This window comes from Giraffa tippelskirchi, chromosome 7, assembly GCF_054371585.1.
Source record: "Giraffa tippelskirchi isolate mGirTip1 chromosome 7, T2T-mGirTip1v1.2.pri, whole genome shotgun sequence".
Taxonomy (NCBI): Eukaryota; Metazoa; Chordata; class Mammalia; order Artiodactyla; family Giraffidae; genus Giraffa; species Giraffa tippelskirchi.
Window position 1 is genome coordinate 44,874,240 of NC_137281.1, and position 20,719 is coordinate 44,894,958.

At 36.7% G+C, this 20,719-nt stretch overlaps 1 protein-coding gene across 10 annotated transcripts in view; it reads right to left on the reverse strand.

Annotated features, from left to right (window-relative positions):
- PHKB (phosphorylase kinase regulatory subunit beta) overlaps positions 1-20,719 on the reverse strand; it is a 203,830-nt gene that overhangs the window by 168,122 nt on the left and 14,989 nt on the right. For all 10 annotated transcript variants that reach the window (XM_081507930.1, XM_081507929.1, XM_081507936.1 and 7 more), the window contains one exon: positions 3,422-3,511. In XM_081507930.1, the coding sequence (XP_081364056.1) occupies positions 3,422-3,511 (90 nt within the window). The remainder of the gene's footprint in view (positions 1-3,421; positions 3,512-20,719) is intronic.

Sequence of the window (20,719 nt, forward strand, 5' to 3'; positions counted from 1 at the left end):
CTAATGTTTTTCTATTAAGATTTTTTTTTTAATGTGGACCATTTTCAAAGTCTTTATTGATTTATACAATATTGCATCTGTTTTGTGTTTTAGGTTTTTGGCCACAAAGAACGTAGGATCTTAGCTCCACAGTTGTCCACTAGCTATACGTGACAAATTAAATTCAGTTCAGTTCAGTCACTCAGTCGTGTCCAACTCTTTGTGACGCCATAACCTGCAGCACGCCAGGCTTCCCTGTCCTTCAGTATTTCCCGAAGTTTGGTCAAATTAACATCCATTGACTCAGTGATGCTCTCTAACCATCTCCTGGCTCTCCAAGGGGCTCTCAGGAGTCTTCTCCAGCATCACATTTTGAAAGCATCAGTTCTTCAGTGCTCAGCCTTCCTTCTGGTACAACTCTCACTTCTGCAAATGACTACTGGAAAAACCATAGATTTGACCATGCAGACCTTTGTGGGCAAAGTGATGTCTCTGCTTTCCCAATCTATTTGCCATGAAGTGATGGGACCAGATGCCATGATCTTAATTTTTTGAATGTCAACTTTTAAGCCATCTTTTTCACTCTACTCTTTCATCAACAGGCTGCTAGTTCTTCTTTGCTTTCTGCCATTAGGGTGATGTCATCTGTAAGTCTGAGGTTATTGATATTTCTCCAAGAATCTTGATTTCTGCTTGAGCTTCATCCAGCCCAGCATTCTGCATGATGTACTCTGCATAGAAATTAAATAAGAAGGGTGACAATATACAACCTTGTCTTACTCCTTTCCCAATTTGGAACCAGTCCGTTGTTCCGTATCTGGTTCCAACTGTTGCTTCTTGACCCGCATATAGGTTTCTCAGGAGGCAGGTAAGGTAGTCTGGTATTCTCCTCTCCTCAAGAATTTTCCACAGTTTATTGTGATCCACACAGTCAATGCTTTTGTGTCAATGAAGCAGTAGATGTTTTCCTAAAATTCCCTTGCTTTTTCTATGATCCAACGGATGTTGGCGATTTGACCTCTGGTTCCTCTGTCTTTTCTAAATCTAGCTTGAACATCTGAAAATTCTGAGTTCATGTACTGTTGAAGCCTAGCTTGAATCATTTTGAGCTTTACCTTACTAGCATGTGAAATCAGCACAATTTTGCAGTAGTTTGAACATTCTTTGGCATTGCCCTACTTTGGGATTGGGATGAAAATTGACCTTTTCCAATCCTGTGGCCACTATTGAGTTTTCCAAACTTGCTGGTATATTGAGTGCAGCTATTTCACAGCATCATCTTTTAGGATTTGAAATAGCTCAACTGGAATTCCATCACCTCCACTAGCTTTGTTTGTACTGATGCTTCTTAACACTCACTTGACTTCACACTCCAGGATGTCTGGCTTTAGGTGAGTGATCACACCACTGTGGCTGTCCAGGACATTAAGGGTTTTTCGTATAGTTCTTCTGTGTATTCTTGCACCTCTTCTTAATATCTTCTGCTTCTGTTAGGTCCATACCATTTCTGTCCTTTATTGTGCCCATCGTTGCATGAAATGGTTCCTTGATATCTCTAATTTTCTTGAAGAGATCTCTAGTCTTTCCCATTCTATTGCATCTATTTCTTTGCACTGTCCACTTAAGAAGACCTTCTTATCTTTCCTTGCTATTCTTTGGAACTCTGCATTCAGATTGATTTTCTCCTTTTCTCTTTTGCCTTTCACATCTCTTCTTTTCTCATCTATTTGTAAGGCCTCCTCAGACAACGATTTTGCCTTTTTTCATCTCTTTCTCTTGGAGATGGTTTTGATCACCATCTCTTGTACAATGTTACAAACTTCCATCCATAGTTCTTCTGGCACTCTATCACATTTAATCCCTTGAATCTATTTGTCACTTCCACTGTATAATCATAAGGAATTTGATTTCAATCACAACTGAATGGCCTAGTGGTTTTCCCTACTTTCTTTAAGTCTGTATTTTGCAATAAGGAATTCATGATCTGAGCAACAGTTAGCTCCTGGTCTTGTTTTTGCAGACTGTGTGGACCTTTCTCCATCTTCAGCTGCAAAGGGTACCAATCTGATTTCAGTACTGACCATCTGGTTGATGTCCATGGGTAGAGTTGTCTCTGGGAGTGTGTTTGCTATGATCAGTGTGTTCTCTTGGCAAAACTCTGTCAGCCTTTGCCCTGCTTCATTTTGTAATCCAAGGCCAAACTTGCCTGTTAATTCTGTGTACCTCTTGACTTCCTACTTTTGCATTCCAGTCCCCTGTGATGAAAAGGACATCTTTTTTGATGCTAGTTCTAGAAGGTCTTGAAGGTCTTTATAGAACCATTCGACTTCTTCAGCATTAGTGGTTGAGGCATAGACTTGGATTACTATGATACTGAATGGTTTGCTTCGAAACGAACAGAGGCCATTCTTTCATTTATGGGATTGCATCCAAGTACTGCATTTTGGACTCTTTCACTGACTATGAGGGCTACTTCATTTCTTCTACGGGATTCTTGCCCACACTAGTAGATATAATGGTCATCTGAATTAAATTTGCCCATTCCCATCCATTTTAGTTCACTGATTCCTAAAATGTCAATGATCACTCTTGCTATCCCATTTGACCACTTCCAATTTACCTTGATTCATGGACCTAACATTCCAGGTTCCTATGCAATAGAACAATAGCTCCACAACTAGGAATCAAAGCCACACCCCACACATTGGAAGGCAAAGTCTCAACCACTGGACCACCAGGGAAGTCTCTGAAGTAATGTTTCACATGATGCAGACAGAGACAAAAAAAATTCTTCTCCTTGGTGAGAGAAATCAAATTATATTTGACATACTAAGCCACAAAAATGGCATAAGAAGCAAACTAACAAAAAAAAAGCATTCCCACCTTACTATTTGATGAACAAAAAAGAGCCCTATATATATGTATGTATAAGTTGCTTACTCACATTAAAAAACAAAATTTGCCAGGTTGATCCTGACAAAAACAAAAGAGCAAACAAAACAAACAGGGACCTTATATCAGTAACAGTATTGAGACTGCCTTTTGTATCTCAATGAATTAGACATGGATACAAAAGATTCAGGACTACATTGTAACTTTGTAGAGGTAAATGAGCAAGGAATCCTTCTACAAAATCTCTGTGTAAGAATTATTTAAGAAACAGCCTCTAGTTCTCAAATCTGTTAATGTTTAGGAAGGCTAAAAGGACAGAGAAGACACTAGTGGCAGTTTAAAAATTATTCAAGGGACAGATATGACTTGCCAGATTCCATTTATAGTCTCCATATCAATATGCAATTGGAATACACAGCTGTCTAAGCACTGAAACTACCCCAACACCCAAATGAGAGATCATCATCCATATAATGTATGTAATTTAACTAAGGCAGAATAGATGTTAATCATAGCTACTAAAGACTTGCTTTCCTCAGGTTTAGCTTACCAATTCTGTAATAGTGATCCAATTTATCCCACAGAGTTTCATTATCAGGTCTCGGAAGATTAATGCTTTTCAGAGGTTCATAAACTGAGTCTGAAAGAAAAATGGAAAACCCATCAAGTCCAGTTATTTTCACCTAGGTAAATGAAGAAACTTCCAAACAAATGAAGAGGCATTATTTAAGAATCTAATCTTCGTTTTTATAGTCAACTATCATATTTCACTGTTGTCAAATTTTGGATGAGGAAAGGAGAAAGAAGAAAACATTTGTAGTTTTTCTAAATGCTAGGAGATATCCCCACCCTCACTCCCAGCTAACTCATGTGCATACTGGTCCTAACAGCTCAAATATAACTAATACTCCTGTAGTAGTCCAGTAGCACAATAATTCCAGTTCCTTCTGAGAAATATATCTACTCACATGCCCTGAAATACAAACCTTACTTCTTGTGCTCATGCTTTATCAGGCAGTTTTCGGTCCCAGGATAATATTCCTGAACCCCCAAATCATCCACTTCATGAGTATTCAAATATTGTTCATACTGAAAGCCTGAAACCTCCACTTTCTCCTAGGTAGATAATATCTGCCTTATTATCTAGATTATAAGCAGAAGCCATTTCTACTTCTCAGCCATGGGAACTACAGCAAGATGATAACAGAGCACACTGCTCAAAAGCTACAGAATACCCATTAATCATGATAACTTGTCATAAAATGGATACAGAAAATTGTTCACTTGACAAGGGCACTTTCTCAACTGATGACTGAAAGGCAGACATTTGACCCTTCAGCTATCAGAATAAGCACTGTCTCTCATTCTTGTTACAAGCACTCAGAAATTATAAACATCTCAAGGTCACAATTAATCCACCTTGGGATGCAGGTAATGCATGTCATATAGTCTAACAAAATACTAGAAGACTGTACCTATAACTTACTGGGGCAGGGGAGGGGGTCATGGTGGTAGGCATTAAGAATCAATTTTTGAAGAAAATTAAAAAATTTATGTTTGCAAAATTGCTATGTCCAGTATGTTAGTTTAAAGCCAAGTTATGTTTAAGGGAGGTTTAAGTTTTGTTTAGGGCAGGTAAGGGCTTCTCTGGTGGCTCAGATGGTAAACAATCTGCCTGCAATGCGGGAGACCCAGGTTCAATCCCTGGGTCAGGAAGATCCTCTGGGGATATCCCCTCCAGTATTCTTGCCTGGAGAAGTCCATGTAGAGAGAAGCCTGATGGGCTACAGACTACGGAGTTGCAAAGAGTTGGACACAACTCAGTGACTAACACTTACTTTTTCAAAGTAAAGAACTACACATTCAGGCAATAGCCCCATTATCTTTTGTTAAAAATAGAGATGTGGATGAAAACAGGGAATATGAAATGACTTATCTGAAGATATTTATCTAAAATAGTCTTCATAATGACACCAACCAGAATGGTCCCATAGTGAAATATGGAAAGACTACTAACATAGACAGGAAAGCATCAGGACTGCAAAGGAGGCAAGGTCCAGACATGCTCTCTGCCTGCCCACATTCAATTAGCTCTAGGTAGGTTTAGGTATACTGGCAGTAATGGGCAGCCTGGCAGCTAGGGAGGAATGGCCTGGTAGGTGATAACCTCTGGGGGCGGGGGAGGTCTACATATTATCTGTGACATTCATCCATAATTAATAAAATAAAATCAGGTACAAACCATCATATTTTAAATTTTGCATCTGGATATACAAAGACTAAAGGGGGCACATTTGCTAGACCAGAATGAATGTGTGCCCTGTTGGCTCAGATGGTAAAGGAACCACCTGCAATGCAGGAGATCCAGGTTCAGTCCCTGGTTGGGAAGATCCCCTGGAGAAGGCAATGGCTACTCACTCCAGTATTCTTGCCTGGAGAATTCCATGGATTTGGTATAAGGAGACTGGTGGGCTACAGTCCATGGAATTGCAAAGAACTGGACATGACTGAGCGACTAACACTAATGACAGTGGAATGAGTTGTTCTTACTTAGATTTATTTTTATTTATTTTGTGGTAAAATGATTTGCTTTTATTTAGAGCACTATTATACAGCTAATGTTGCGCTTTATAGAAGAAAAATAATCACCAGAAGATGCATATATATTTTCATTACAATTAGGTAAATAATATATGTGCATATGGATAAGGATTGAAACAGAATACGTAAAACTGAAATCTGCATTATAATAGTAGATGAATTTATTTTAAAAGATTATTTTAATGACATTTTATTCATAGTTTTTAGAGTGAAAAAAAATATTTTTCTTAAAAGCCCCTTACCTCCCCCAAAAGACTAAAATGATTCTATCATCTAATGTTTCTCAGTAAAATCATCCATGGAGATTCTTAGAAGCAATATTAAGTATACAACATTGTATATACTTAATGTATATACAAGTATACATTAAGTATTAAGTCTGGGAAACCAAAATTTCTAAGAAAATAAATACCCATTCTGTAAGACTAAAAGAGATGTTCAAAGCAAAGCAGAAAAGTGTAAAAATAAAAATCACCTAATTCACTGAGAATCTATATATTCTTCTACAGTTCCTTTCTATATCTTCAAAGAAAGCCCATAGTGAATTAAAAATAGCTAAGTTAGATAAATGTCAACACTTTAGTGATCACCACTGTAGTGTTTCTAAAGTAACTGTATAAAATTAAGTAAGGATGTTCCACAAAATTTATGGTGTCCAGTACCGCAAATCTGAAGTCAAAGAAAAAGTCATCAATGGAAACATTTTAAACAAGAATTAGAAATCTGGAAAGCATCAATACCAATAAAAATATGAAAGAGAAAGCAATCAACAATGGAGCACCAATTCCCAAAGCCAATGAAAAAAGATGCAAAATAACAGAAAAAATTCTAATAAATACCTAGAATTCAAAATGAATTTTTTATTTTTCTTATTTTAATTTTGTCTAAATCCAACACCACAGAGTAAGACAAAACTTATCAGTTTTCAACTATGTAAAATGGGTTTAAACATGTCAACCTGATTTTTTACCTGTCAGTTCCCTTTGTATTAGAAAAATACAATCTACCTCTTCATTTCATAAGACATTACATCAAAGAGACAAAAGATAACAAAGAAGATGAAGCAGAAATTGTTATCTGAAGAGACATATTACAGCTTTATGATGAAGGAAGAAAGGACTATATACTAACAAGATAAAGGATGAGTTGCCTAAGACATTTCTGTGAGAAATGTACAGTATTATAGAAAGAGTATAAACTTAACAAAGGTATAAGCTTTTTGAATTTTGCACTATAAACTCCGAAGGTTACTGAGAAGTTCTCAAAATCACAAAATAAAACTGGTAGTTCAAAAACAAACTCTTAAAAGAATAAAAAAGATGACCAAGAGGAAATTCAAGGTGGAAAACTGACCAGCAAACCAAGACAACATCAAAAGTATATTATTTGAGCATCTTACTTTTCTTTCTATTATACAAAGCACTTTAATATATATAAAATATTATTAATCAAGACTTTGATGATCCCTAAAATAGCTTTATCATTTTTCCATGTAACATGGTAGACTAAGATAAATACCATTATTTATTCATTCAGTTAACATACACAGTGAATACATAAGACTCTGGAGCATACATCTAGCAGGCTATAAAGCCTACAGATTAGGAAGAAAGGTAAAATAATGTTTTGATAAAGATAATATATATATGTGTAAGATATATATGTATATAAGATATATAATATATATATATGAATAACAAGGTAGAGTGGTAAGTTCCTTAAAAGACAAAAGACAGGAAAATTCAACTCCCCTGTGGGGCTCAGAGAACAGAGAACTTCTGCACTGCAGTTGATAAAAATATTAGCAATTACAAATAATTACAAAAGAAAAAAAGCTTCAGAGGCTTCCCAAGTGGCTCAGTGGTAAAGGTCCGCCTGCCAAGCAGGAGACATGGTTCAATGTGTTGGGAAGATCCCCTGCAGAAGGAAATGGTGACCCACTCCAGTATTCTTGCCTGGGAATTCCCATGGGTAGAGAAGCCTGACGGGCTATAGCCCAAAGGGTTGCACAGTTGGGTACAACCTAGTGGCTAAACAACTACAACAAAAATTTTAAGGTGTATATATTTTTAATGTGTATATATTGCATATACACATAAGATTTAGCAAATAAAGGATACCATACTGTATTTCTCATAGAAATATGTCCCTTTTTCCCCTACATCATCCCACTTGCCCTCTTCTGTCCTCAAAACCATACATTTTCCTATGTCTCAAACGTGTAGGCAAAAAATAAGTTTGTCCTTGCTTGTTTTATAAAAATGGGATCTTGACAAAGTCTATCCTTGCATCTAGCACCTTTCATTTAGCAACACACAGGGAAATCGCTAAAGGTGATGGCTCTTTCTCATGGATGCTATATATTCCAAGGTGTTGATATACTACAACTTATTCCACTAACTTCTCATCAGTGGGTATATAATTTGTTTCCTATTTTTACCATAACAACAATAATGCAAAACACAGATATACATAGATATAGCCAGGAATATGCTAGAACAATTAGAATTGGCTGGAGTCAACTGTTTAATTTTATAGGGATTTTGGGAGTAGTTGTGAAACATGGCTATAACTAAATATTAAATTATAACAAATTAAAAGTAATTATTAAAAACAATGGTGATAATCAAACCTCATCACTTCCTAACTGTTTACTACATACGTGCTTTTGCGTTTATTTATACCTATATAAATATCATCGAAAAAGCAAGAGAGTTCCAGAAAAACATCTATTTCTGCTTTATTGACTATGCCAAAGCCTTTGACTGTGTGGATCACAATAAACTGTGGAAAATTCTGAAAGAGATGGGAATACCAGACCATCTGACCTGTCTCTTGAGAAACCTGTATGCAGGTCAGGAAGCAACAGTTAGAACTGGACATGGAACCAACAGACTGGTTCCAAATAGGAAAAGGAGTACGTCAAGGCTGTATATTGTCACCCTGCTTATTTAACTTATATGCAGAGTACATCATGAGAAACGCTGGGCTGGAAGAAACACAAGCTGGAATCAAGATTGCCGGGAGAAATATCAATAACCTCAGATATGTAGATGACACCACCCTTATGGCAGAAAGGGAAGAAGAACTAAAAAGGCTCTTGATGAAGGTGAAAGAAGAGAGTGAAAAAGTTGGCTTAAAGCTCAACGTTCAGAAAACTAAGATCATGGCACCTGGTCCCATCACTTCATGGGAAATAGATGGGGAAACAGTGGAAACAGTGTCAGACTTTATTTTTTTGGGCTCCAGAATCACTGCTGATGGTGATTGCAGCCATGAAATTAAAAGATGCTTACTCCTTGTAAGGAAGGTTATGGCCAACCTAGATAGCATATTTAAAAGCAGAGATATTACTTTGGCACCAAAAGTCCGTCTAGTCAAGGCTATGGTTTTTCCAGTGGTCATGTATGGATGTGAGAGTTGGATGGTGAAGAAAGCTGAGTGCCGAAGAATTGATGCTTTTGAAGTGTGGTGTTGGAGAAGACTCTTGAGAGTCCCTTGGACTGCAAGGAGATCCAATCAATCCATCCTAAAAGAGATCAATCCTGGGTGTTCATTGGAAGGTCTGATGTTGAAGCTGAAACTCCAATACTTTGGCCACCTCATGCGAAGGGTTGACTCATTGGAAAAGACCCTAATGCTGGGAAGGATTGGGGGCGGGAGGAGAAGGGGACGACAGAGGATGAGATGGTTGGATGGCATAACCGACTCGATGGACATGGGTTTTGGTAGACTCCGGGAGTTGGTGATGGACAGAGAGGCCTGGCATGCTGCAATTCATGGGGTCACAAAGAGTCGGACAGGACTGAGCGACTGAACTGAACTGATAGCTATATAACTGTACACTGGAAATACTATGTAGTAGCATGTTAATTACAATATATCTCTTCCCAACTCTGTATTTAGTGATGTCACACAGAAGAGTAGTACTGAATTAAATGATTAATGAATTTTTTACAATAAATGACAAATTGCATCTTTTAAAATTGCTAAAATAATTCACATTTGTACCAGAAATATAAGTACTCTATTCTATTAAAAGCTTTTCTAATTGGATAGGAGTAAAGAAGTAGCTGTCTTTTACTTAATTTTCATTTCCCAGACTATTAGTGAGCTTGAAAATCTTTACAAACTGGCCATTTGGATTTGCTCTTCTGTGAAGTCCCAACATCCTGTAGCCATTTGCTACTGCTTTATCAGTGTTTTGGTCAATTTCTGAGAGCTCTTTGTATATTTTGTGTATTATTTAACATTTTCATTTCAAATATTTTCCCTTGATCAATCATTAGTACACCAATATCAAGATTCAAAGGTGTATACACACACACACACAGACACACACACACATATGTAGATATATAACAGTCAATCTATCCCTTTCCTCATTTGGTTCTAGTTTTCTTTTCTTTTAAAAAGGTTTCTGCTAATCCTGAGGTTACAAATATAGTCACTGAAATTTTCTACCAAGTTTTTTTTTTAAGGTTTTTATAATGTTAAAAAAAAATAAATTTTCCCACTTAACTACTTTATCCATTGATAAGTTGGTTTCTGAACTACTTCTAAAGTAAGCAGTAGTTCACAGCAGCACTACTTACAATAGCCAGGACATGGAAGCAACCTAGATGTCCACCAACAGATAAACACATAAAGAAGTTGTGGTACATACACAATGGAATATTACTCAGCCATAAAAAGGAGCAAATGTGAGTCAGCTGAACTGAGGTAGATGAACTTAGACCCTGTTCACAGAGTGAAGTAAGTCAGAAAAACAAATACCATATGTTAATGCATAATTAATATATGTAATCGAGACAAATGGTACTGATGAATCTATTTGTAGGCAAAAAAGGTCCTTATAGTCAAAGTGATAGTTTTCCCAGTAGTCATGTACAGATGTGAGATTTGGACCATAAAGAAGGCTGAGCACTAAAGAGTTGATAATTTTAAATTGTGGTCCTGGAGAAGACTCTTGAGAGTACCTTGGACTGCAAAGAGATCAAACCAGTCAATCCTAAAGGAACTCAACCCTGAATATTCATTGGAAAGACTGTTGCTGAAGCTGAAGCTCCAATACTGTGGCTACCTGATGTGAAGAGCTGACTCACTTGAAAAGACCCTGATGCTGGGAAAGACTGAAGGCAAAAGGAGAAAGGGGCAACAGAGAATGAGATGGTTACATAGAATCAGTGACTCAGTGGACATGAATTTGATCAAACTCCAGGAGATACTGGAAGACAGAAGAGCCTAGCACATTACAGTCCATGGGGTGGCAAAGAGTTAGACATGACTCAGCAACTGAACCACAACATCCAGAACAAACAACAAAGATGCAGACATAGAGAATGGAATTGTGGACACAGAGACAGGGAAGAATAGGGTGGGACAAACTGAGAAAGTAGCACTGACAGTATACACTACCGTGTATAAAAATACAAAGCTAGCTGTAGCTGTTGTTTAGTTACTAAGTTGTGTCTGACTCTTTTGCAACCCCATGGACCACAGCCTGCCAGGCTCCTCCTATCAGTGGGATTTCCCAGGGGTTCCACTATGTCCTTCTCCAGGGGATCTTCCTGACCCAGGGATTGAACCAGTGTCTCCTGCATTGGCAGGAGGATTCTTTACCACTGAGCCACCAGGCAAGTCCGATACAGCTAATGGGAAGCTGCTATAATACACAGGGAGCCCAGCCCCACGTGCTGTGATGACCCAGAGGGGTGGGTGGGGGGGAGACAGGCAGGCTCAGGAGGGAGGGAGTGTATACACGTTGTTGTGCAGCAGAAACCAACACAACTGTTGTAAGGGAAACATTCTCCAATTAAAAAAAAAAGATTATATGTGGCTCACCCCCCCTAATAATAAATAAAGTAGTAATTTCCATTGTTTTTAAAAAGATCAAATTGTTCCACTTTTTTTTTTCACATTACAAAATATTTCATACAAAGAGCCATTTGTCCTAAATTATAAACAGAGAACATTTCAAATTATGGGGTTTAAATAGACCATTTCGTCTTGAAATAATACAACTTAATTTTAAAAGGCTATAAAGAAACTCTATTATCTAATAATGTAGCATTTGGCCTACTTACATGCAAGATTTCAAACCCATCATGGACATACAACATTTAAAAGCAGCTTAGCAATAATCAGCTTCCTGTGCAGTTACATTAATGTCTCTAAAACTCTCCATTACTTGAAGTAACATTGATTTTTTTTTAAAGTAATGTATGTAGCACTCAATACTGCATACTGACACAAAGTTAAAACGACTGAAAATGCATGACTGACTGAGCATCATTTATATATGATACGATATATTTTCAAGCAACTTTGAAATTTAAATTAACTTGAGATGATAATTTTTCATCTTAACATTTCTTTTTACTCCTCCACTGATAAAAACTAGAAGATGCTACTATACAAAGGGCAGGTTATTCTAATAACATTCTCACCTTTGTATTCCTAATGCTAGTACTAGGAAGTTTTCAATCCAAATATTTATAGAATTGAACTGAGTGACCCACATGATTAGGGGAAGCCCTTTTTGAATTCTAGAGGCATTCTTACAGCACCCTGTAAATACCTTAAGTACAGTTCTTGCTTATGACATTTTATTTTCACTATTTGCTTAATATGTTATACTACACTGGAAGTCAAACAATAAACAGGGACCATATCTAATACATAGTAAATGGCAGTGAGAGTTTGGTAACAAGGAGGGAAAACATGGAGAGATGACGACCAAAATAGTTTTCCTGAAAAATTTGTTTTCAGAGAACTTTTGATGACTAGTTTACATTATTCTCACAGGCTACACTATCTCTTGGAACTGTCCCATCCAACTTGGAATACACTATACATGCGTCAGCATTTCGAGCATCTTCAAGATCACCAACATCTCCTTGTAAAACAAAAAAGCAAATTATTTTCTTTACTGTTCAGTTCCAGCATGCACAGAAATTTCAATGTGTCCCCAGCAGAGGAATGAATATATTATCACACTTCCATTCAGTGAAGAACCTTGAAACAGTTTGATCTGCTTGTAATATCACAAAAGACCAAAAAAACATGGTATGAAAAAGTAATGTTATAGAACAAGATGATACAATATATTCCCTGTTGCAAAAAGAAACTTGCATGTGTGATATTTACAAATGCATATGCATATATATTTTTAAAATATTTTAAAGAATTTTTTAAAACCTTTAAGAATATGCACCAAAATGTTAAAAATGATTAGTACTAGGGAGAGGACAGTGATTTTTACTCTACTTCTTAAGAATATATTTCTCACCTGTAAAATTTATGATAAGAAAGGGACATTTTGAATGCACACTATTGATACTCTGCATTGTAAAAAGATACTTTATATACATTGTCCCATTTCATTATTCTCACAAAGGAATGAGGTTGGCATTAAATTGAAGCACAAAGAAGTTATTAAAAGGCAGTCGAAATTTGAATACAGGGTTCTCTAAAGACAAACTTTTTGTGTGCTCTTTGTCCTTTACCGTGAAACCTCATAAAAATGCTTGGCTAGGAAGAGTTAAGAGCTCTTAAACGGTGTTTTCATTTTCTGCTTTAAACAACAGACTACTCCAAAATTACATGTACATGTATATACACATACTTGTATACTTTAACTTACATAACCCCAACTTATTATCACAGTTCATCTGAAACCTCAACTTTTTAAATCTATGTTTCTCCATGGAAAGTTGGGTAAGAAACATATTTTAAATGTAAAATATTAAGTGGCAAATGTAAAATAACACAACTTCATAAAAATAAAGTAAAATTTGCCTCTTCAATGTATTCAAGTAAGATGTGAAAAGGCCATTCCACTGTTCCCACTTTATTTTTAATAAAAAGGCATTAAGTTCTTCCAGTGACCTTTAAGAAAGGAGCACAGCCTATAAAATCTATTTAAGGATATTAAATCTGGTTGATGTTTCAGGTGTTGACCTTATGAATACCAACCTCTCAATTAGCTATTTCATTTTCCTTTCTTATTTATAGTCTAGTAGAATACCTCACTATAATATACCATGAATGTGTATGATTTCTGTGAGGTCAAACCTGTATTCCAACAGTTCTAATGTTTCTGAAAAGTTTCTGGAACTCCTTTTATGAAAGAAATGCATTCAGAAAAGGCACAGTTATTAAAAATTTTCAACAGTAGTTTTCTCATTCACTGTTATAACCCCAGTGACAACAGTGCCAGGACACAGTGAGAACTCAATAAATATTTATTGAACAAATGGAATTAATATCCTTTGATATTTAAAATTTGCCAAGTTACTAGGAATCAGTTGCAATGAATAAGGTGATTCATTACAACAGATAAAGTTAAGTAAAACTCACTGGTCAATAACCTAAGCTGTGACCATACAGTAATTCAATTTGTTCTATTATTTTAATTTATTCTACTATTCTATTGCTCATAAAGAAGGATCTCAATGAAAACATAAAAGGATATGATTTAAAAATGAACAAACGTATACAGCTTACAAGTGAGTCACTTTATAAAGTATAATACTTAACCTGAACATATAAGATCTCTCAAGAGAAACCTACAGTCATTATTTCATGCTTATATTACAAGTAAAATTTTTCAATTCCAAGCCTCTAAGTCTTAAGTGATAGCATCTTAGATATATATGAATTGAATTATAGGGAGGGGAAAAAGAACTTCACTATATACCATTCCCAACCTCCACAATATTTAATTTTATTAAGTGTTCTGTTATTATAGCAATAAAAATATATGTCATTAGGCATTTGATGTGTCATATGTTATTCAAAGCAAGTCCTACAGAAATAATAATTTCAAGCTATTCAGTATTTGGAAAGATGAAAATGAACCATTTTCCTTTATTATTTGCACTTTGGTGAATCCTGACCTGCATTTCTTGTCTTGGCAGATATGAGCAATGCATTTAATATTAATGTTGTTGTTACTAATTATAAATTGCCCTGATAACACTTCATAGGGTAAGTTTGAACAGAGGAAGTCTTGAATGTTAATTGAAAAAAATAACAATAAACTATAAATTAGCAAAGTAAGCTAACCATAAGAATAAAAATATTCTTAACCAGAAATAGAAAATTAGAAATACTTCTGACAGTATAGAGTTTGTCAACAATGAATGTTAGTTAATTTTCTTCTCAATTTTCTTCTCATCAAAATGCAGTGAAGTGTAAATCATTGGCTAAGTAAAAAAGGGCGGAGATATTTTTACCATTTTCTACACTATACCATCAGACTTTGGTGATTTGATGATATAAAGCTGCCCTGAGAATCTGTGTCAGTAAACTGTCTTCTGTGAAGACTCACATACAATAAAAACACAACTGATGAAACGTTCTTGTATGGAATCCAATCACACTTTTTAGAAGCCAACTTTTATCATATGATCCTAAGATTCAATCAAGTAAAAAACGGGGTTTCCCAGCTCTCCATTGCCCCTCCTTCTCTTCTCCCCATAGTGTAAGGAAGCTCGTGGAAAGAGACTGTCATAATACCTAGGAGGTTGTGGAAAGACCTTGGCTACAGTCACAGCTATGTCCACAGCTTTCTACACTTGGGCATTCTCTGAGCTAGGTCTTCTCATCTGTAAAATGGGGGAAAAATTACTTAACCTCATTGGATTGTTGTGAGAATTAAATGAAATATTTGAGGAACAGCACTGGCACAGTGTATATTAACTACTTATTGTTTTTCCTTCTCCACCTTTAAACTTTTGAATCTCCTCCAGCACTTAGCATAGTATTAACCACAAAATCAGAAATCAAAGAATTTTGATTAGTTGGCTTTGTCAGGTTAATATTAGAATCGTCTTTATCAATGCAAGGATGGATGCCCCACAGAGTGATTTAAACTTGCAACTTAAAAATCAGTAATTAAGAAATGGCAAAAAGGTAACTGACTGAAATTTGAGCTGTGTAATATTAAAGTACCCTTGGATTGCTATACATAGTTTAGTGTCAATGTGCAGAAGCCATAGGAAACCAAGATTAACACTTTCTCTAACAATGCTGGAGCAAAGAGCATTACTGAGAGTAGAAGAGCAAAAGCTCCCCTCAAGTATGACCCTGTACTACATAGGAGTGATGCTAACAGGTCTTCAATAAAATTTCATAACCAAAACCAATAATTATTTCTGAAGCATGATTATTCAGAATTAACTTTAATTTCACTAACAACCTCCATGGCCAACTGTCAAACATCCCCCAAAAACATGCCATCTATATAGGGAGACAAAACAAATTCAAGACCCTTGGGACCATAATCAAATGTGTCATTAAGATGTGGGACTGGCTCAAGATGGCGGAGTAGAAGGATGTGCACTCATCTCCTCCTGCAAAAGCACCAAAATCACAACTAACTGTTGAACAACCATCCACAGAAGGATGCTAGAACCCATCCAAAAAATATACTCTACATCCAAACACAAGTAAGAAGCAGCAATGATATAGTAGGAGAGACACAATTACAATAAAATCAAACTCCATACCTGCCAGGTAGGCAACCCACTAACTGGAGAACAATAATATCAAAGAAGTTCTCCCACTGTGGTGAAGGTGCTAAGCCATATGTTACGCTTCCCAGTTGGGGATGGGGAAACAGAGACCCCACTCTTGGAGGGCAAAAACAAAATTTTGTGTGCACCAAGACCCAGGGGAAGGAGCAGTGACCCCATAGAAGACTGCACCAGACCTACCTGCTCATGTTGGAGGATCTCTTGTGGAGGTGTTGGTCAGCAATGGCTTGCCATGGGGACAGGGGCACTGGCAGCAGCACTCCTGGAAGATGCCCCTTGGCACAGGCCCTCTTGAAGGTTGCCATTAACACTACCATACAGCCCATAGGCCCCAGGGCTGGGTTGCCTCAGGCCAAACAAATCACTGGGAGGGAGCACAGTCCCACCCATCAGCAGATAACTGGATTCAAGTTTTATTGAGCAAGGCCCTGCCCAGGGCAAGACCCAGTTTTTCCCATTAGGAAGCTTACACAAGCATCTTAGTCTCATCCACCACAGGGCAGATAGAAGAAGAAAAAGAACCACAATCCCATAGCTGCCAGAAAGAAAAACAGTATCACAGAAGGTTGATCAGGATAAAAAAGCAGATGGTTATGGAGCAGATGAAGGGACAACATAAAACCCCCGAAAAACAACTAAATAAAGTAGAGATAGGCAACCTTCCAGAGAAAGAATTCAGAAAAATGATAGTGAAGATGATCCAAGATCTAGGAAAAAGAATGGAAAAGATGTAACAAATGTTTACTGAAGACCTATAAGAACTAAAGAACAGAAATGAACAATATACTAGAAGGAATCAATAGGGGAATAACTGAGGCAGAAGGAGAGATAATTTACCTGGAAGACAGAATGGTGGAAATCACTGCCACAGAAAAGAGTATAGAAAAAAGAATGCTAAAAACTGAAGATAGCATAAGAGACCTCTGGGACAACATTAAATGCACCAATATTCGCATTATAGGGGTCTCAGAAGGAGAAGAGAAGGACCCAAGAAAATGTGTGAAGAGACAATAGCTAAAAACTTCCCTAACATGGAAAAGGAAAGAGTCAACCAGATTCCAGGAAGAGCAGAGAGTCCCAGGCAGGATAAACCCAAGGAGGAACATACCAAGAGACACAGTAATCAAACTGATGAAGATTAAAGACAAGGATAAAATATTAAAAGCAACAAGGGAAAAACAATATACAAGGGAACCAGCCGATTTCTCAGCAGAAATTCTATAAGCCAAAAGAGAATGGCATGATACATTTAAAGTGATGAAAAGGAAGAACCTACAACCAAGAATACTCTGATGAGCAAGACTCTCATTCAGATTTGACAGAGAAATCAAAAGCTCTCAGACAAGCAAAAGTTAGGAGAATTTCAGCACCATCAAATCAGTTTTATAACAAATGCTAAAGGAACTTCTCTAGGCAGGAAACAACAAGAGAAGGAAAAGACCTATACAAAATAAACCCCAAACAATTAAGAAAATGGTAATAGGATCATACATTTTGATAATTACCTTAAATGTAAATAGATTAAATGCACCAACCAAAAGACACAGACTGGATGGATGGATGAAAACATGTATTCAGTTCCACTTACCACATCATTTTTTGTAACCCCCAAATTGTATGTAATTATTTTTATATTGTTAGGTTAATCATGCTTCCATTATGGCTTGCAACTGCAATTATTGTTTATTTTTTGTCTGAATATTGATTGTGAAAACTGATAAACACCTTTTATTGTGATTATGTTACTGTTATTTCCTTAATACCACTGTACTATGATTGGGCAACAGAAAATAACAGGATTCTATATCACTAAAGCTACCATTTATAAAAGAATTTGTAATCACATTTAAAATCCAGAATATCAGAATTATCTTGGGATTTTCTGAAAATTATAAGTGCTTAGGTATTGCTTCTTTTTCTCCAGAGCTCCAGATGTGTTCCTAATGAGCAACCATGCTTAAAAACAACTGGATTATTTATATGATATTTTACTTTTATCTAGTTTCTTTCAAATGGGAAGTGTTCGCATTTCATTTAGTTTGTTTTCCAATTTCTCCATCTCTTTTTTGGTTGTTTTTTTTCAAGCCTTTACCAAGCTTCTGTATACATAAATACTTAAATAGTATGTAAAATATATATGTTTTAGAAAATTAAAAAAAAAAGACTTTTCAAATAAATTAAATGTGATTTGGTTAAAAAAAAAGAAGTATAGGATGCATATTAGGCTACTGTATTCATGTTATAATGAGGATATTAAAACACAAATTAACCTACTTTCTAATACATACATTTAAAATTATAGAACTGGAATACTATAATAGGCATCCTTTAAGTACTAAATGTTTTCATCAAGAAATACACTATTCAAACTATCTAGTTTGTCATAAAATGTTTCATGTCTATTCTAAGTGTAGCTTAACCGTGCCATATTTTTTATGGGCTATTAGTTTTTTATGGAATACAACACTGAAAGAATGTAACTCTGGGTGAATACTAAGCCCATTAAAATTTTGCTGAACTTTAATTTGCATTATAATTTAGTTGTAAGAATTTTATAGTAAAAAAATGGAAATGAATACTGGAGACATGACAATGGATATTTAGGTATTCAGTATAAGATATTCAGCTTACATTATTACAAATGGAACTAAACTATACTGTAACATGAAACCACAATAAAAATCAGCTTTGAATTTGCTGGTTTTTTGTAGTTAATTTGAAGACCATTTGTTGTTTCCTCTCTTTTTCAAACAATTATATCTATTACTTAGAGCACCTAACCTCAATTTTTTGTTCATTCTGTAAGAATGAATCCTATGAATCCTATCTTACAAGGATGCCTAGAGGAAAAAATACTTTTCTAAAGGTATTATAAATCCCCTGTCTATTGGCATTATTCTGCTTGCAATGATAAGCTACATGAGATAAGAAAGAGGCCAGATCCTGGACACATCATCACTCCCACAACCATCAGAGAGGGGCCTACGCAAAGATCTTCAAGTAATCAGCACTTCTGTTTCTCAAAGAAACAGTTGTGGAAAATAAACTGGACTGAAGAAAAAATAAATTTAACTTCTAGTGCTAACTAAATATGCCTCTTATTTTCAGTCAGTTGGCTAGGCAATTCCCTGAAAACAGAGGCATTCATTACAACCTGAAGCAGAGCTGGCAACTGAAATGAAGACTATTAAGATCCCCTGGACAGACAATATCACCAAATATAATAAAGAAATAAGTAGGACTCCCCTGGTGGTCCAGTAGTTAAGAATCTGCCTGCCAACGCAGGGGACATGGATTTGATCCTTGGTCCAGGAAGATTCTACATGCTGTGAAGGAACTAAGCCCATGCACCAAAACTACTGAGCCTGCCTTACACAAGAGAAGCCACTGCAATGAGAAGCCTGAACTTCGCAAGGAAGAGTAACCTCCACTTCTGCTGCGGCAACTAGAGAAAGCCAGAGCACAATAATGACTCAGCATAGCCAATAAATAAATTAAAGAAATAATGAATGGCAAAGGCAATAGACAGAAATATAAATAATATCCACCCACTTCCAATAACATGTGCTGTAAAATTTAACTTTTGTTATTAATGTATAGCAACAGGCTGAAACAAGAGTCCTGAACTAGCAAGCCAATGCCCTGGGAAGCTGAGTTAAAAGGATTTGGTCCAGGTAAAATCAGATCAGAAGTCAGAACCTGGAGAAGACCAACAAACTGGTAAAAGAGACTCACACTAGCAAAAGGAGGGCTTCCCTCATAGCTCAGTTGGTAAAGACCCACTTGCAATGCAGGAGACCCTGGTTTGATTCCTGGGTCAGGAAGATCTTCTGGAGAAGGGATAGGCTACCCACTCCAGTATTCTTGGGCTTCCATTGTGGCTCAGCTCATAAAGAATCCTCCAGCAATGTGGGTTAAGTCGGTTCAATCCCTGAGTTGGGAAGATCTCCTGAAGAAGGGAAAGGCTACCCACCCCAGTATTCTGGCCTAGAGAATTCCATGGACTGTATTGTCTATGGGGTTCCAAAGAGTCGACGTGACTGAGCGATTTTTCACTTTCACTAGCAAAAGGAGGCTGCAGAAACAGTCGCAATCACACATGGGAAATGCAGGGTCATGCCGAACAGGAATCAGGGACGCCAATGATGAGAAATTTATCCAAAGATGAAGTGTAAGATTGGGAACATGACAGTACTTAATTTGGCGCCCACGATTCAGAGTCTAAAATATAATGCAGAGAAGACATGAGGAATGCTGCCCAACAAGTATGGTGCTTGTAGAGACATCCCCCAAAGTGTAGTCCATCCACTAGCACACTAGAAAAAGGGCCTACCTGGGAGGTTGCTAGAACTACTGACTATCAGGCCACATCCCAGACCTGCCATATGAGAAAATACACTTTTAGGAAATCCAAGGCTCTAAGAGGTAGTTATTTCATCTTGTAAAAAACAAGAGAGGGGATGGGCAAAAAGAGAAGAAAAAGGGATCAAAATCAAATAGAAACTTTACTGTCTTAGGAAAATCCAACTCCACACCCCCAAGAATATAAGGCTACAAACCAACTAAAAGTGGCTTAAGTGGAGTTCAGTTGCTCAGCTGTGTCCAACTCTTCGCAACCCAGTGGACTGCAGCATGCCACGCTTCCCTGTCCATCACCATCCCAGAGCTTACTCAAACTCATATCCAGCAAGTGCGTGATGGATTTC